General features: G+C 42.6%; 1 protein-coding gene across 3 annotated transcripts in view; it reads left to right on the top strand.

The window, feature by feature from the left end:
• Positions 1–788: 788 nt before the first annotated feature.
• PTGER3 (prostaglandin E receptor 3) overlaps positions 789–18394 on the top strand; it is a 158852-nt gene continuing 141246 nt past the window's right edge. The window contains exon 1 of one of the 3 annotated variants that reach the window (XM_084871893.1): positions 789–2121. In XM_084871893.1, the coding sequence (XP_084728019.1) occupies positions 1222–2121 (900 nt within the window). In that variant the 5' untranslated portion in view covers positions 789–1221. The remainder of the gene's footprint in view (positions 2122–18394) is intronic. The other 2 variants (XM_084871895.1, XM_084871894.1) reach the window with 2 other exon arrangements.

Genomic DNA, 18394 nt, shown 5'->3' on the forward strand with positions numbered 1-18394 from the left:
CCTTGGAGATCTCTCATAAAATGAGGAAATACTTGTGAAAACAAAATATTATCTTAATAAAACACATTACTAGGCACTCACTGAAGGCGAAGGCCTTCCAAACTTCCAAATACAGTTTCCAGTCTTAATTTAGAAGAATGGTTGGAGGCTTTGTGAAAGCATGCCTCTCTCCTGCGCCCTCCCCCCCCCCTCCTTCCTGCCACCCCCATTTCCCACAGCTAGCAGCATTTGACTGCAGGATCCCCGGTATGCAAGAGGTGGCCACCTGCCCCTAACCACCTTGGCTGTCTTATCTGGCTTGTTTATAAGGGGAGAGGGATTTTAGGTGGGAGCTGGGACATCTTCATTTTTTAATTCGACCATCAGATTTTATTTTGCTTCCCTGTACCTATCTCCTTGAGTCAGTCCCAAGGCACCGCTCTTTTTAGAAGTTTCAGTGCAACCTCAGGGGTTCAGAGCAGCCGCTCCTGCTCGCGATCATTCCAGAGTCCTGAAGTAGGAAGTGAAAAAAGTTCACAATCAACTTGGCAAAGGAGTGTGGTTTGCCTAGAATACTTTGGGCCAGGTGAGTTGCACTTGCCCGGGATACAAGAGATGTTCAGGGGGAGGACCGGTCCCTGTGGGTGGAGGAGGAGGGCGGGCGCTGTCGGTGCGCCTTGGCAACCAGCCTGGGGCTGGGAAGCCCAGGGAGACATTTCAGCGCCCCCGCCGCCCCTGGACGCTCCTCTGGCAGAGCCAGGAGGGAACGCAGAGCTGGCAAGGCGTCCGGTCCGGCCAGAAGCCGCGCATTTCCACCGGATCCCCCTTGGAGGTTCTGTTTTCCCACCTCCCGCGGCCAGGGTCGCCCTCCCTCCCTCCGCAGCGGAGGAGAGCCGCGCTCAGCGGGCCGTCCCCGCTCCTCCCACCGCTCCCAGCCCACACCCACGGCGCCCCGCCCCCCGTCCTTATAGAAGGGGCGAGGCGCCCGGCGAGCCCGGGAGCTCCCGGCTTCCCGGAGGAGCCGACGGCGCGGCTGCCACCTCGGCCACCAGCAAGCCCAGCGCCGCGGCGGTCCATGCAGCCCAGTGGGTGAGGCGGCGGCTGCGCCCGCACCATGGCAGACAGCCCCGCCCCGGCTCCTGCCCGGGTCGCTCCAGACCTCAGCCGCCTCCCCCAGCGCCCCGCCGCCCAGCAGCCGCTGCTTTTCTCCGGGCGCCGTCGGACCCTCCCCTCGAAGCGAACATGAAGGAAGCCCGGGGCGTCGGGAGCGCCCCTTTCTGCACCCGCCTCAACCACTCCTCCTACACGGGCCTGTGGGCGCCCGGGCGCTCGCCGGAGGCGCGGGGCAACCTCACGCGCGCCCCGGAGCCCGGCGAGGACTGCCGCTCGGTGTCGGTGGTGTACCCCATCACCATGCTCCTCACGGGCTTCGTGGGCAACGCGCTGGCCATGCTGCTGGTGTCGCGGAGCTACCGGCGCCGGGAGAGCAAGCGCAAGAAGTCGTTCCTGCTGTGCATCGGCTGGCTGGCGCTCACCGACCTGGTGGGGCAGCTGCTCACCAGCCCCGTGGTCATCGTGGTGTACCTGTCCGAGCAGCGCTGGGAGCACCTGGACCCGTCGGGGCGGCTGTGCACTTTCTTCGGCCTGACCATGACCGTGTTCGGCCTGTCCTCGCTCTTCGTGGCCAGCGCCATGGCCATCGAGCGGGCGCTGGCCATCCGCGCGCCGCACTGGTACGCGAGCCACATGAAGACGCGCGCCACCCGCGCGGTGCTGCTCGGCGTGTGGCTGGCGGCGCTGGCCTTCGCCCTGCTGCCCGTGCTGGGCGTGGGCCAGTACACCGTGCAGTGGCCCGGGACGTGGTGCTTCATCAGCACCGGGGGAGGGGGCAACAACGGGACGAGCTCCCCGCGAAACTGGGGCAACCTCTTCTTCGCCTCCACCTTTGCCTTCCTGGGGCTCTCGGCGCTCGCCATCACGTTCGCCTGCAACCTGGCCACCATCAAGGCCTTGGTGTCCCGCTGCCGAGCCAAGGCCATGGCCTCGCAGTCCAGCGCCCAGTGGGGGAGGATCACCACCGAGACGGCCATCCAGCTCATGGGGATCATGTGCGTGCTGTCGATCTGCTGGTCACCGTTGCTGGTAGGTAGTGCCGGGGTATGGGGAAGTCTGAGCGGGGCACCTGCAGGCAACAGAGACATCTATCTCCAAGGGACAGCACCTGCAGAGGTGTGTTTGCATCTGTAGAACATCGGGGAGATCTTTCTGCCCGTGCTTTCTGGGTGGCAGCTTCCTAGTGGAGTCCCTCACTTACTTGCTGAGCGCCATCAAAGTACCATAGATTGATTACATTAGGTTCTGGTTATACGCACGTGGAGACCACCAGGACGCTCACATTTTAATCGGAGAGAGTCAGAGGACACCCAGGTCTTGAGTTCAGTGCGCCTGCAGAGATAAAGTTTTCTCTTGGGTGCATTATAAACAGAATGGCGCTGACAGCTGTAGCCTGTGGCTCTGGGTTTTCCCCTTATTTCAAATACCTCTCGCAGGTTGAAGCGCTTTTCAGTCTGCAAAATCCTCTCCCTGCGACCTCGGGCAGGCACAGCTCTTGCAGCTTTGAAGCCTGAGTCTGGGCGCTCTCTCAGCTCAGCCCAGCCCGCCCTCGCCCTCCTAACAGGTTCACTTTACATTAGAGGCGGAGAGTGAAGGGCCCGCGTGGCTGCAGCCAGCCCCAGCTCTTAGGCAGGGTGCTGGACCCTCTGGAAGGGCTTGAACGGTCAGTGAGTCAGTGGACCCGGAGGCCTTGTAACTCCTGCCCACCAGCCTTTGCTTGCCCTGATGGCAGCTATTCAGGACTGGGGGTAAGGCCAACCCTGGGGAAGGAGGTAGAGGTTTCTGGGCTTCCCAGCTCCGCACAGGGGCGCACAGTTTGGGGGGAGCAGATGATGTTGCCACAGGGCTCCTTGTCTTAACAGCCACTCTTACCTCAGACTTTCCTCTATGTTACTTTTAGCTGGAGATTTCTGCAGGTAAGTGCTGTTTACGAGTTCCTGGTGAATGGAGGATTATAGAGGCCTCAAGCAGGCCGGCTTAATAGGAGCTCTGTTGCAGAAAGAGCAACCTGGCAGAGTTTTCACAGATTTTATATTGGACCTGGAAATGTATTAGTGTGAAAAACTTCCGAAACCCATGGATTTGGTTTTCAGAACCCACACACATGTCGTTTTTCCTTTTCAATGGTGGTAAAATATACATTTTAAATTGTAGTAAACTTGACCGTGTTATGTGTCCAGTTCAGTGATATCAAATACATTGGCACTGCCCTGGCCAGTGTGACTTAGTCGGTTGAGTATCATCCCATGCTCCTAGAGTTCACTAATTTGATTCCTGGTCAGAGCACATGCCTGGGTTGCATGCAGAAGGCAGCCAATCAATGTTTCTCTCTCCCTCTCCCTCATATTTCTCTAAAATCAATTTAAAAATTTGTTGAAGAAAATTTCTGTGTACCACTTATTGTTTTAAATCTCTTGTATTGAAAAATAGACCCACTAGTTCCTTTTCCCTCCCAACATGACCTTCACTTGACAAAGCAGATATTCCAGAACACCTGTGTTTGACTGGTGTCTATAGTTAGAGCATAAATCTTGGCCACAAATCAGTGACGACAAGCAGCGACACGGAGAGCTCGTTGGGACCTCACTGCCCTCACGCTGCTGCACGGTCCCAGAATTCCGGCTGATGTCGTCACCGTGGCTTATCAAAACCAACGCCAATTTTAGACATATTTACTTCTGTGGTTGAGGAATGGAGTGCGTAGGTGGCCAAAAGGAGGGGGAAAGGAGTACTAAATAATGGACACTTTACTATGACAATTAACATAACTTTAAAGGCAAACAAGATTCTGAGTTTTTCCCGACTGTCATTTGAGTCCCAGGTTCTTGAGTTTGCTCTATCACACTATTTCCTGGGAAAAAAAATGCATTTAAGGCGTATGAATAAAATGCTTGTTCATACAGTTAACCGAACTTATAGTGTTTTTGTTTTTTGTTTTTTTTAACTAGATGAGATACTTTGTACAGTAGTGTGTTTTTTATCTTAAAACTTTTATCTACCCTGTTTCCCCGAAAATAAGACAGTGTCTTATATTAATTTTTGCTCCCAAAGATGCGCTAGGTCTTATTTTCAGGGGATGTCTTGTTTTTCCATGAAGAAGAATACGGTACACATTTATTGTTAAATGAAAATAAAGGAAATTTATTACCTGTATACGGTATGGTAGTAGGGTAGTTGTCAACACAAACCAGACAAACTGTGAATCCTACAGTATCAAGAATTTACTCATTTATTCAATGACAATCATGTCATCATCTTCTGGAACATCATCATAACAATCCAATTCCTGAATTTCCTGGTGAATTTCTTGTGACTTCATTTCTTTCAGAATCAGTGGACCAAATCTCTCATGTTTAGCCTAGGGGGGGCCTTATTTTTGGGACAATGCCTTATATTTCACTCAGAAGGAAACCTGTAAGTAGGTCTTATTTTCGGAGGATGTCTTATTTTCAAGGAAACACGGTAATACCATGAGCTTGGTGACCTTAGGAAGAATTTAGATCAGTTCTGAGAATCGTAGCCTAGAATGGCCAAACTTACTTTCTTAAGACAGATGGTAGTTGGAAAGTCTTATTTGATTTCAGTTAATATCTGCATTCAAACAATATCTATTGGTTTGCATTACTTTATCAGGTATTTTATTAATTTGGGTCTCATAAAAATATTGAACTTAAAAAAATTTTTTAAAACATAGTTTAATGATTTTTCACAGAGAAGAAGGGAGAGGGATAGAGAGCTAGAAACATCGATGAGAGAGAAACATCGTCCAGCTGCTTCCCACACACCCCCCACCAGGGATGTGCCCACAACCAATATACATGGCCTTGACTGGAATCGAACCTGGGACCCCTCAGTCCGCAGACCGATGCTCTATCCACTGAACCAAACCAGTCTCAGCGAACTTAAAAATTTTTAACGTGATTGATTATATTAAAGAGGAGAAATTCAAGATTTACAAAGTAAGTACTTCTTAAACTAAAGCAAATGGGTCTATCATCTGCTTTATGCCATGTGGAAATTAACCCCCCAAATATCAATAAAAAGGTGGAACTATTTCAAAGGAAATAAACTGGCAAAACTGCTTTCTTAATAAGTGAGGGAATTATAAGAATAAAAACACTAGAACTTAGTGAATTGAATTTTCAGTGTAGTAATGTTCAAGTGAGAGATCATATTCTGCACTTTTTTTTCTTAACTCTGGGTAAAATATGGATGCCCTATTAGCTCAATTAATCTAATGATAAACTCCCTCCTTAAAAGAACCCCAAGCATATCTTCTCTTGGAAGTTTATCATGATTATAATAACATCCCATTGCTACTGCTAGAAAACTTAGGAGAGAAGAGAGTAAGAAAGCATCTAAACTGCTACAAGTTCCCACCACATAAATACTTCAATTTAGGTTATCTGTGGTGCAAATAAGAGCTTTTTTATTTCTTATTTTTCCCAGAAACTTCACAAAAGCAAGATGTGAAATTGAAAATACACTGGGAAACCATGTCATCGTGTCTATGATCCTTCGCCCCATTCATGTTTTATTTGCCATCATTCAGAATTATCCAGTTGACACTCCATGCAATCAGTTTGATGTGTTATTATTATTATTATCTTACTTTTGTATGAACCACAGTCGCCTAATAGTTTCGTTATTTGACATGATAGCCAAGATTCCAGAAGCAGGAATGCCCTTAGGGTGTTGTATGAGTACATTTTGTGCTTTTGTAAACCAAGGCATTCCCCCAGCAGGTAGAGTGTGGCAAATGCTGTAGCTCTCTTAAAAACAGTAAATATAAAGTAACTCTCAACATTGTGAAAGGGGAGGTATGAGGAACAGAATTTCTCATTTGCAACCTTGGAACTGGATAAAAGCAGCCTTAGAAATGTTTGCCTTTCACCCTGAACCAGCACACTCCCTGCTCAGGCTCCACAGACGCAGACAGCAGTGAAGAGAGCTCACAGTGTAGATGTAACTTTATTTTTTAATTAAAGGAATCCCTGATATATTTTGACAAATGAAATTTGCCTGAAATATACTATGTGTGCTAAGTTATTTTACAGAAATAAAATCCTGTGTTATAGTATTAAAATGTTCTGTTCCATCACCAATTTTCAGTTCCTATAAATTTCAGAATATAGTTTCTGGGGAAATGATTAACTGTGTGAATTGGCATAATAGAGAAAATCTTTTATAACTTGTTTTTATAAGAATTGCAATTATTTAACATTCTTTACATTTTTAATTGTACTGAAATACATTTTAGGCACTGTGGAAGGGATGCTAAGACTTTTGAAAACTTGGTCAAAGTTATAATTGTTCACAGAACCAGAGTTGCCCCAATTATGAGTAAAACAATTAGAGAAAAATACAAGATAGAATGCATTTAATGCCTTTGATTCTGAGAAGAAAGCCCTTTTAAATTTGCCAGAGTAGGCTTCTGGGAGGTGGTGGGATGGCATACCTTGAACTTAGAGCTGACAGCGAGTAGCCCACGAAGCCAGTCAGAGAAATAAAGTGTGCACACTGGAAACATGGGAAAAATGGTTTGGAAAGGCTTATGGGGCCAAATTGAGGTAGTTAAGATGAACAGAGGATGAAATTTGTGGTCTTCTGTTAGTGGGCAATACAACCTCTCTCTCTCTCTCTCTCTCTCTCTCTCTCTCTCTCTCTCTCTCTCTTTTAAATAGGGGAGAGGATTTTTATTTTTATTTTCTGTAATTCTTTTTTGTTTAAAGTATTACATTTGTCTCCTTTTCCCCCATTGAGGGGAGAGGACTTTTAAAAGTCTGGCAGTGCAATGGGTTTGGGTTGGAAAAGGGAAAGCAAGATCAGGCATGACTGGTTAGGGCCTTAGGTCAGAGACAGTGGGAAGAGATGAGTCAGAGAAGGAAAGGTAAGAGAGAACTAATGCTATTAGAAATGGTCGATTTCAGGAGTGAGTGATTCAACAAGCATTTCTTACCCATCTACTATGTCCTATTTACCATGGTAAATTACCTCATTTAACTGCGTCCTGTAAAAGAGCCACTGTTTCCAATATCATTTAAATGAATAACTCAAGTATAAAGTACATGAGAATTAGAATGATTTCTGATATCTGGCTCTGAGTTTATTTTCCATTTTTGTTGTTGTTTATGTGCTTGCTTAGCTTAGATGGAGGCGGTGAGTTCTATTGCTAATCATGGCACTGGGTAAGAAACATATCCTTTCGTCTCTAAGTGCAGCAGTAGGGCTAATAAATACCCAAGGTCTTTTCCTATTTATATTCTTCTCAGGTTTTCTTATTTAGGAGGATCATGATTCAATGGACCAGAATGAGAAACTTAGGGTTTTACTTTGTTTTTGTAAGATTGGGGGGTTCTAAGTGACTATGGTTTTTGGGAACAGTTTATAAGATAGTGGATTGTCTGAATGATATAGCCAGGAAGCCAATATAACTTGAAGACTGAGATAAATCAGAGCTTAAAAAAAAAGTACAGATTTTTATTTTGAATTTATCAGAGAACCAAGAATCAAACAGTCCTTAAGCCATTAGATTTGAAGAAGTTCGGATGGTCTAGAGTTGTAGCATAATTATGACACATTGTCCTTTCTCTTTTGAAAAGCTGGGGAGGTCAATGACTCAATTATGAAAGCTTCCACAGGTTCATTTTCCTGGGATCCTCTCTAGTCTGTGTTGGGTACTCCAGCTCTTTGGCCACACAGCACCCACTTGCATTTCCCTGTCATAGACTGAGTGACACCTCATTGACGTATTGTTTAGCTGACCTCCTGAGGTTAGGTAAAGTGCCTGTGCACAGATTGTTCCCCACCCCCTTAGGAACTATAATTGCCTGCCATCCAGGTATGCCCAATACATGCTTATTAACTGAATATCTATGCACCCAAATCAGAAGCCAAGGTCTGGTCCCGGTTACATAAGCAATTAATTGTGTGACCTTAGATAATTCACTTGATATTTTTGTGATCTTTTCTCTTCTGTAATGTTGGGGCTGAACAAAATTGTTACCACTGACTCACAGCTCAGAATTGAGTTTGCAAGAGCCTGAACTCAGACCACAGCATGAGAATCACATAGCTGTAAACTGCTTCACAGATTGGCCAGATCCTGGCGAGGCATTAATATTATTTGCAGCCTACAAATAACACAGCCTATAAATTTACCATCAAATGGCCCACCCAGACATTCTCTTGGGTAACATTCATAAGGAGGAGATTCAAGGGCTGATCTTGGCACTCATTTACAATCTACATATTATTTCACCAGTACTGATTTTTATGATAGGTGGTTAAGGATCATAAATCAAAAAATTAGCCGAAACCGGTTTGGCTCAGTGGATAGAGCGTCAGCCTGCGGACTGAAGGGTCCCAGGTTCGATTCCAGTCAAGGGCATGTACCTTGGTTGCAGGCACATCCCCAGTGGAGGTTGTGCAAGAGGCAGCTGATCGACGTTTCTCTCTCATCAATGTTTCTAACTTTCTATCCCTCACCCTTCCTCTATGTAAAAAATTAATAAAATATATATATTTTTAAAAATCTAAAAATGAAAGATGGTGGCAGAGATGAAAGATGAGGACTTGATTTTTCACACCTTAATTTTGTTAAAAATAAGAAAGTTATTAATTTACATAAGAGTCATATAAGTACAGGACAAATCCTATTACAAACATCATTACTATTTTTACAAAGCTTGGTAATGCAAAAACAGAAGGTCAAGTTGGAGCTGGAGGCCTGTTTTTTTTTTTTTTTTTAAGCAATTATGGATTCCAAACAAATCAAGTATAATTTTAAATATATACTTTTCACTAATCCTTGGCTATCTCCTGAAAGTAGATTTTATCTATCTCTTTGTTCCTCTTTCTGAATACATAATAAGTGTCATTTTCTGTGGTTGTGAATATGCTACTGTTGGTGTTATTCATACAAATTTGGAAAAAGAATCATGTCGTTAAAGTTGAAAAGAATGAAAGTGAAATTGTGAAAAACTAGATGCATTTTGGGCAATTCACCACACAGCAAAGTTTATAGCAGTCTTGTATGAAATTTTCTTTTCTTTTTTAAAAATATATTTTATTGATTTTTTACAGAGAAGAAGAGAGAGGGATAGAGAGTTAGAAACATCGATGAGAGAGAATCATTGATCAGCTGCCTCTTGCACAACCCCTACTGGGGAAGTGCTCGCAACCAAGGTACATGCCCTTGACCAGAATCGAACCTGGGACCTTTCAATCTGCAGGCCAACTCTCTATCCACTGAGCCAAACCGGTTTCGGCTTGTATAAAATTTTCCTGGTAATATCTTGCTAACAACCACCTTATTTGAGTCAGATAGATCATGCATTTCTGATTTTCCCAATTTGATGAGAATTGGGAAAATCAGAAGTCCCAAGGCAGCAGCGGAGGTTAGTGATTAAGTGATCACTGACTAGTGAGCACTCCATGAGAAGAACAAAATCTAATGACTGAAGAAGAAGGTGAGGGCCACAGGGAGATGATGGCACCAGAAGGTAAGAGACCTGGTTTCTGGTCTTGGCTTTTCCACCACATGATAGAAGTTATGTTATCTTTCTGGCTTTTCTTTTCCTTGTCAGTGAGATAAAACAATTATCAACCCTAACCTTCTCTTCAGTTATGACTTCCTGTAGCTCCAAGTAGATAAAATCAACACTGTCAGACATACTATATTGCATGCAAGGGGAAATACCCAAAGACTTCGTAGGAAGAAGCATAGAAATGTGTACAAATAGGCAGAGTCGATCTTGCGTTCTTTTATACAATCATTGTAGAACTATTTATTGAGTATTGCCAAATGCCTGCCACTCTGCTCACTGTAATTATACACTGGTGACCAGGGCTGAATTATATGGTTATATGTATTGAGAATTACGTGATTCTAGGAGGCCCTATTTACGCTGTATCCTATGTGAATGCTGCTCCTCTATGAGCAATATGCAACCTGTGCCCTCCTTGGTAGCCCCAATGGTAAGCCAAGCAAACATGCTATCCTCTTTCAAAAAGCTTTCAATATCCTAGACAGTCAATAAATAATCTTGCCAAGAAACCAATGTAACTAACTTGATGGGTCATTCCTGTGGCTTCTTGTGGCTACATGGTTCTGCTACTTCAGATTGGACTTGTCTGGGCAGAAGGGCAGTGCTATTCCACTGCTGCTGGAGTGTGTCTTTGTCCAGATGGTAGTGGGTCTGTGCTTGGATGCTACCATTAGAGAACCTGAATTCACACCCAGGACTCGCAGCATAAAGCTCAGCAGTCTTTCCCTGGAGGACAGCCATGCCGCTGGAGAGTATGGACCCAGAGGGCAGCTGGCCTCTGGCCACACACTGTCTACAATCAGCCCTCCCTTTGAGGGTCTTAGGGTCTGGGTTGTACTCAGATCACCTTCTGACATGTTTGCCTTTCCTTTCCAATGAATTGTCTTTTAAGACTTTCCATGTCTTCTCACTCTAGAGCACATGTGTCAAACACAAGGCCTGCGGGCCAAATCCAGCCCGCCAGGCCTTGCAATGTGGCCCGCACCGCGCTGTCATCACTGCACTCCGCTGTCAGTTTATGACATTGTCAGTTTATGACTGTTCAGTAAACCATTCGGCCCGCGATTTAGGCTGGATTTTAGATTTTGGCCCCTTCTCTGATTGAGTTCGACACCCCTACAGAGCATAGAGCCAAAGGCACTCTTCTCTAAGTTTCTTGGCTTCAGATTTTGGGGCAAAGGGGTAGGGCCTCTTTTTCCTTCAGAAGACCCTCAGACCCCTAAGCATGATGGACTACATCTTTTAAAGTGACCAGCAATATATACCAGGAATATTATGAAGATTTTCCACATAAGCTTCTGTGAATTGACTCATTCTACATTTACCAAGGTAAATGATTCTTGCTTCTGTAACATCTGCTCCAAGGTGACTTGATCTGACCTCCTGAACAGAGAATGGGAGCAGCTGCTGGCATTCCCTGGCATACATCACCAAAACAGTATGTGAGGAAGGCAAGAAGAAGGTGTTCTGGGAGAGTGTCAAAGAGGTCCCTTTCTTGATGTAGTGGTAAGAAGTGACATGGTTATGGAGGGTCTTGCTGAGAAAATACCATTTATGATGAATCTTTTTTAGAAATTTATTTTAGTTGTTGACTCTATTACAGAAGCCCTCCTTCCAGACATCCCCCCTCCCCTGGCTTTCACACACTGTTGTCTGTGAACATGCATATGTGTTCTTTGACTAATCTCTTCACCTTCTTTTATCTAGTCCCTTCCACCCCTCTCCCTGAATCTTGAAAGGGGCACTTTGAGAAAGAAAGCAGCCTATGAAGTCATCAATGTAGGAAAGATGGAGGAACTGAAGGCAGGCAAGGTGGATGGGTTAGTGTGAGTAAGAGAGAGTGCCTTCAAGGTGAAGCTATGGTGGTAGGCAGGGCCAAACCATGTGGAATCTTGTCATTTTTTGTTTGGAATTTTAGATATTTAGCTTAAGTGTGATGAAAAGCAACTAAAAGCTTCGAATAAAGATATGATTTGACCTGCTTTATGTATTAAAAAGATCACTCAGGTTTTCTTATGAATTAGAAAAGTGGGGGGTTAGAGCCCTGTGTACTGAGGTCAGATGGAGATGTAGAGCCATTAATAACGAAAAACATTTATCCGGTAAGTGTTGCTTTAAAAGAAGGGAGGACATCATTTAGCATAGAATTGGTGGAAGGAGGAAGTCTGGGAAGAAGCGCAGAAGAAAAAATTGAGCCAGGTGTGCTGGGAGTGTTAAGCAAATCTGTTTTTGTGGAAGTATATTTGAGAAGGTCCAGAAATATTATGAGTCAAATGGGGATGGAAGGGGAAGGAGGGAGGAGTGCATTGGTAGTTTGCCTTGAATATTACAAATAAGAATTTTTATTTCATCTCGGACAAGTTGTATTTTTTAAAATATATTTTTATTGATTTTTTTTTTACAGAGAGGAAGAGAGAGGGATAGAGAGTTAGAAACATCGATGAGAGAGAATCATCAATCAGCTGCCTCTTGCACACCCCCTACTGGGGATGTGCCCACAACCAAGGTACATGCCCTTGACCGGAATCGAACCCAGGACCTTTCAGTCTGCAGGCTGACACTCTATCCACTGAGCCAAACCGGTTTCGGCGACAAGTTGTATATTTTTTTTTTTCTAAACTTGTGTTCCATATTCGTGCAATAAGAGGGTTCCCATGATAACATCTCTTAGTAACATAAAAGTCTGTTAATGAAATAACCCCTCTAATGTTTGATCTCTTTCTAGGATATTCTTGGTGAATTTCTAATTCTAATCTAAGCTTTGAACAACTTTACTTATAGAAAATTTGTTACTTTTTTGGGGCACAAAGAATTTTCTAAAGGCCAAGCATTGTGCCAGGCTCCTTCTCACAGATGATTTTCTTTTTCTTGTAATTCTATGAGGCTGGTATTATTAGCTCCAATATGCAGTTAATGAAGAAATTAAAGCTGAAAGAGGTTGAACAATTTGTTCAATGTAGCACAGCTAGTAAATGGTCAGGACAGCATTCCAAGGCCAAGCTCTCTCCTCCAAGCCACGATACTTCAGAGTAGCCCAATTCACCTTAAGTTGTTCTTTCCATTAGACAAGTTTCCTTTTCCTTATATTGATTGAATTGTAATGGTACTAATTCTAGTCCTTTTTTTTTTTTTACACGTTTTATTTATAAAATTACATGATACTGTACTTCTAGATTAACTATTAAAGATTTCCACTAAGTTTTTGAGCAGCAAAATAACATAAAATAATCTTTACAGTATCAGGAGCAGGAGCTATGATGTATTAATTTATTTAACCGACGCTTTCTGTGAATGCCGCTGTGCTACATGGCCCTTGTCCTCAACAAATGTGTTCTCTCCCGAATGATTGCTTGGAGAAACTTGAGGTTGTGAATCAAAAAAAGGCAATGTTACTTTTCATTGTCAATATTGAATTTAAGAACAAAGCTGAGTGCCATTTATAAGTCACATATCCACTCATTCACTCGTTTGCTGAGTACCTACCAAGTGTTGGGCACAGTTCTGGGTGCTAGAAATACAGTGAAATAGACTAGTTTTCTGCTCTCAGGGAACATGAATTCTAATGGAAGGGAAAAAATCAAACAAACAGATGTATAAATTAGAAGTTAGATTGTGATAAAAACTGTTAAGAAAATAAAATAGCATGATGGGATAGAGGGAGCCTGAGACACGTTTGTATATTGGGTTTCAGGGAACAATGCCTCTGGGAGGTAACGTTTAAGCTGAGTCCTGAATGAAGGGGAAGAACCAATGAACAAGGAAGAGTATTCTCTGCAAAGGGAACAGCAAAGGCCCTCACCTGGTGCCTTCAAGGGATAGAAAGAAGGCCAGTAGTTGAGTGAAATGAGAGAGGAGGGAGTGGAGCACTCTACATTAAGGTCAAAGACTGTGTTGAGATATGCAAGTCCATACTAAAGAGTTTCAACATTATTTTAAGAGAGCACTGGAAGGTTTGAAGCAAAGGAATAACATTAATGGATTTATACTTTATGTTTGAATATTTTAAAAATATGTTTTTATTGATTTTAGAAAGAGAGAGAGGGAGATGGATAGAGAGATAGAAACATTGGTCAACTGCCTCCTGCGTGCCCACTTTGGGGATTGAGCCCACCACCAGGGAATGTGCCCTGACAGGGAATCAAACCAGTGACCTCTTGGTTCCTGGATCGACGCTCAAGCACTGAGCCACACTGGCCTGGCTGGGTTCATGTTTTTAGAAAGCTCCTTCTGGAGGCTGTGTGAAGTCTAGATTGCAGAAAGGCAAGAGGGGGAGTGGGGAGAGCAGGTAAAAGGTATACACGTTGTCCCGGTGACAGGATAGCAGCTGGGATAAGGGTGGAGAAGTGTTTGGAGACAGAGTTATAAGGCATTCTGAAATTTCTCAATTTCTTTTTTCTTTCTGAGACATGAATCAGAGCAGTCACACAGAGAAAAAGAAATAAGCTAAGTTTGCTCACAGTATTATAGGATGCCACAAGAATCATGATCCCCCAGAAGAAGATCCAGATCAAGCTAAAGGAAGCTAGCTTCAGGAAAAAGAAGAAAAAGGAACAGAGTCACTGGACTCATCTAAATTGAAAGGATTGCCAGGAGTGGAGGTGGCCCTGTGGGAGGCTGAAGCCAGGACTACCTTTGTTTCTCTTGTCCTGTGTCAGGTCCCCAGTTCAGGTCTGTTTCTAAGGACGTAGCTTTTCAGCTCATTGGCCCAGTACTGTGGTCTTTATTTCAAAGCCTTTGGCTAATAGGTTTATATTTCCAGTCTGAATGTGGAGTTTGAATTTTGCTTTTATGGCAATGCAATATTTCAGTGAATACATCATTTTGAACACTGTTTCAACACAGATCTTTCGTTCTCTCTCTCTCTCTCTCTCTCTCTCTCTCTCTCTCTCTCTCTCTCTCTCTCTCTCTCTCTCTCTCTGTTTCTTGTTTTGTTTATAAATACAAGAAACAGACATGACAAAGTCTCAGGATCCTGCTTCATCTGTAAAGAGTAATGCACATTTTGTTAAGCTACAATGAAAGATTTAGGCTCAGAGAATTGTCCAGAAGTGAGTTGAGGGTGTAATGTTAGTTTTACAATGAAACAGAGGTAGCTGTATAAGGCTCTGTAAGCTCACACTATGTTAGAACCATAGTGAGGAGACCAGAGCAGAAAAAGTTCTTTCTTTCTTTTTCCATAAAGGGTGAGTTATAGTCTGGGTTTGACGTTAATCTGGCAGCTTTCTCAGTAGATGTGGTAACAGCCAACATACTGGGTGGCAGACATTTAAATTTATTTAATGGTAGCAATTTCCTCCAAGAATAGACTAAGGATTTGCCTGGATTCAGAAATAAATTTCTTAATGTTAGCTTTTGTTCTATAAAAGGCATTAGGGAATATTTTGAAATGTGGGTGTTTGTGTGTTTTTTTATCTATTTATTTTTAATTTTTATTTTTCCTAGCATCTATTTCTAATTAAATATTGCTGTAGGTCATTTTTAGGAAGTATGGGAATATCTCCTGACTTCAGAGCTCTAGTCTCCTCCCTAAACCTGGTCCTTGGCCACAAACACCAGAATCCAAGCACAAAGGGCACATGAGGAAAGGATACTGGGGGCTCAGGGGCCGCAGAAAGCTGCCCGGCCAGTTTGGAAGGCAGGTGGGACCCAGGCTCTCCAGACGCTAAGCATCAGTTGCTCATGCTGCTGGGTGAATCTGACATCTAAGAGCTGCCTCTCCTTGGGGTTACTCTCGATCTCTTAACAGTCAAAGTCCTGGGTGCAAACCTGGCTGTTTAGCTCAGGATTTTTTACCCCCGGGCTATGCCAAGGGGTCGCTAGAAGGATCAAGCACCTTCAGCATCTTGTTTTTTAAGAGTCTCATGCTCTACCGACTTAGCTAGCCGGGCACCTGCATCTTGTTTTTTAACTAAGAGGTGATAGTGTGCAGTAAATGCTGGGATTTCTCTCCCACCTAGAATATGTAGAAGCAGTATTTCAAAATTAGGGTATTAATATAACAGGTGGGGGCTCATTATTACAATATAACAAAATTTTTAGAAGCACTGTAACAGTAATATAGTGTGTGTGTGTGTGTGTGTGTGTGTGTGTGTGTGTGTGTTCATGTCACTTACAAAGGAGTTGGAGTAGCAGTGAGACTGAAGGAGAAAAGCTGGAGACTCACAAAACAACAGGATGCCTACCCTGTGCAAGTACTTGAGAATTACCCTAAGTCTTTTACATAGCATCATATAGGATTTTTTTTTTTGAGAGATGTGAGTGTGTGTGTGTGTGTGTGTGTGTGTGTGTGTGTGTGTGAGAGAGAGAGAGAGAGAGAGAGAGAGAGAGAGAGAGAGAGAGAGAGTATCGGGATAATGCTCTAACCAACTGAGCCAAGTCCATTACATATATTATCTTATTTAATCTTCACAATTATTAATCAGTTGGATATTTTTTTTATCTCAATCTTTCAGTTGTACCTACTAAAATTCAAATAATTAGACTGCTTTCCCTAATCATTTAATACTATGCTGCTCTATCTCTTTTTTATTAGTGTATTAAAACAGTTTCAAATTATGTCATTGAAAATGTACAAGAAAAAAAAAATTAAACCCAACAGATTGATTAAGAATAGTCAATAACCACAGAAACTGGCATGGTTAGATGATCAAGGTGATTAAAGATTTCCTGCAGAATCTCTATTGATTCAGGAATTGACTGGCTTTCTTAGGAGCATGGGTTTCTACAGATCATATTATGAATATCTCTATAGAAGGTGATAAGAATTTTTGCTTGTCCTACAAAACTCTGTGATATCATTCACTGTAATAATATAATTTTGTGTTTTCTGTAAAGGTGAGGCATCACTTTCATCCAGTTCTGTCTGTCCAGGCTTAGAATATTTACACACAGTGGTAAAGTTTTACTAGGCAAACATTTTTCAGCTAGAATGATTCACAAATATTATTCTTTTTTACTAAACTATTTATAAAACAAACTAAAGGCCTGGTGCACGAATTTCTGCATGGGTGAGGTCCCTTGGCCTAGATGGCTATCGAGGCTAATTGGGGCCAATAGAGGCCAGCCAGCCAGGGGGAGGCGATGGAAGGTTGGCCAGCCATGGGAGGTTGGCTGTGGGAGTGCACTGACCACCAGGGGACAGCTCCTGCATTGAGTGTCTGCCCCCTGGTCGTCAGTGCACGTCATAGCAACCAGTCGACCTGTCAAGTGGTCAACTGGCCGTAATGGTCACTTCGGCATATATATATATATATATATATATATATATATATATATATATAACTGTTTATTGAGTTCCCTTTGCTTACTGGGGAAGTATTTGACTAGTCAAAATTAGAAAATGTGTTTTGACAATTTAAAAACTTTCAGCATGAGGACAGTGCATCCTTGCAAACCTGCTTCCATCTTTTTTTTCTTAAAATTATAGAGGAGAGAAAGAGCCTCAGCAAATCCCAGTGTGTTCACAGTGCTTCTCTCACATGGAACTCAAGCATGTTACTGTCTAGCACCCTCTCACCTGGATTAAAAGACTTCAGAGTCCTTAATTTAATCCTTAAAATCTTGGATTTGTCCACATTTACCACCCCCAGGATCCTTACCTTCACTCATAAATATCTATTTGCAGTTCTTAGAATGATTCACAGTTTCACACTTAGAAGTATGAACTCTTTGTCTTCAAAACTGTCCAGAAGTATCTTCTTTTTTAGGTGACAGTGTCCCCCCACCCCCTGCATCTGGAGACTAATTCAAATGCCCCCTCCTCTATACTTCATAGTTCCTGTGCATACTTTTTATGCACTTAATTATGCACAATTATATTTACAATTATCATAATATTTATTATGGCAATGAGGATTATTGCCCACAGTGGACAATTGTTTACTTTACTCCAGACATTGAGCTAACCATTTCACAGACATAATCACATTTTTTTCTGTCAACACTTTGAGGGGACATTGTTATCACCTTGTTCCAATGAAGAAGTTGGTTTTGAAATGTTAAGTAGCTTTTCCATGTTAAGAAAGTTAACAAAAAAACAGAGTTGACTTTCAAATATAGATTTGTCTGATTTTATAGCCTACATGATGAACCATTAAAGTAAATGGTATCCCTCTTGGTAATAGCCATTTATTTGTCTAATTGGCCATAAACTGCCATATTTGTCAATAAATCTTCCTGGACCATAGCAACCATTCAATAAATTATTGTGATTGAAGAAAGGAAGTTGTAAAGTTACAATAAAGTGAAAGGGACTAGAATTAGAATCATAATATCGAAGTATAAATCCTGTCCTTAAGAGTTTTACATTCATTTTAACTGGTGTTTAGTCTTGACAAAAATCTTCACGGTACATAGCATTTATCTCTTTTTAAAATTTTTATCTTATTTTTTTTCTGGGTAAGCAACTTGCTTTAAGACTCACAGTTGGTAAATGGTACTGAGGAAAATGAACCCAGGTGGTTTTTTATTCCCAAACCACCCATTCACCTTGTAACTAATGACTAATGTGTACTATTCATACAGTAAAACTTGTGAATGTTTCTAAAAACATTATATATTTTGCTTTATTTGCTACTTTTATTATTGTTGGTAGTAATAAAAATTCTTAGAAAGATTAAAAACTAATTCCCAGATAGACAAGGATGTGAGACATAACGTTGTTTTCGTAATGAAGAGGGAAGCTAAATTAGGAGCAGTGGACAGAAGCACTAGAAATAGCTGCTCTAATGCCTGATGTCCAAAGAAGAAAAACC

Source organism: Pipistrellus hanaki, assembly GCF_964339955.1.
Source record: "Pipistrellus hanaki genome assembly, chromosome: 2".
Lineage (NCBI taxonomy): Eukaryota > Metazoa > Chordata > Mammalia > Chiroptera > Vespertilionidae > Pipistrellus > Pipistrellus hanaki.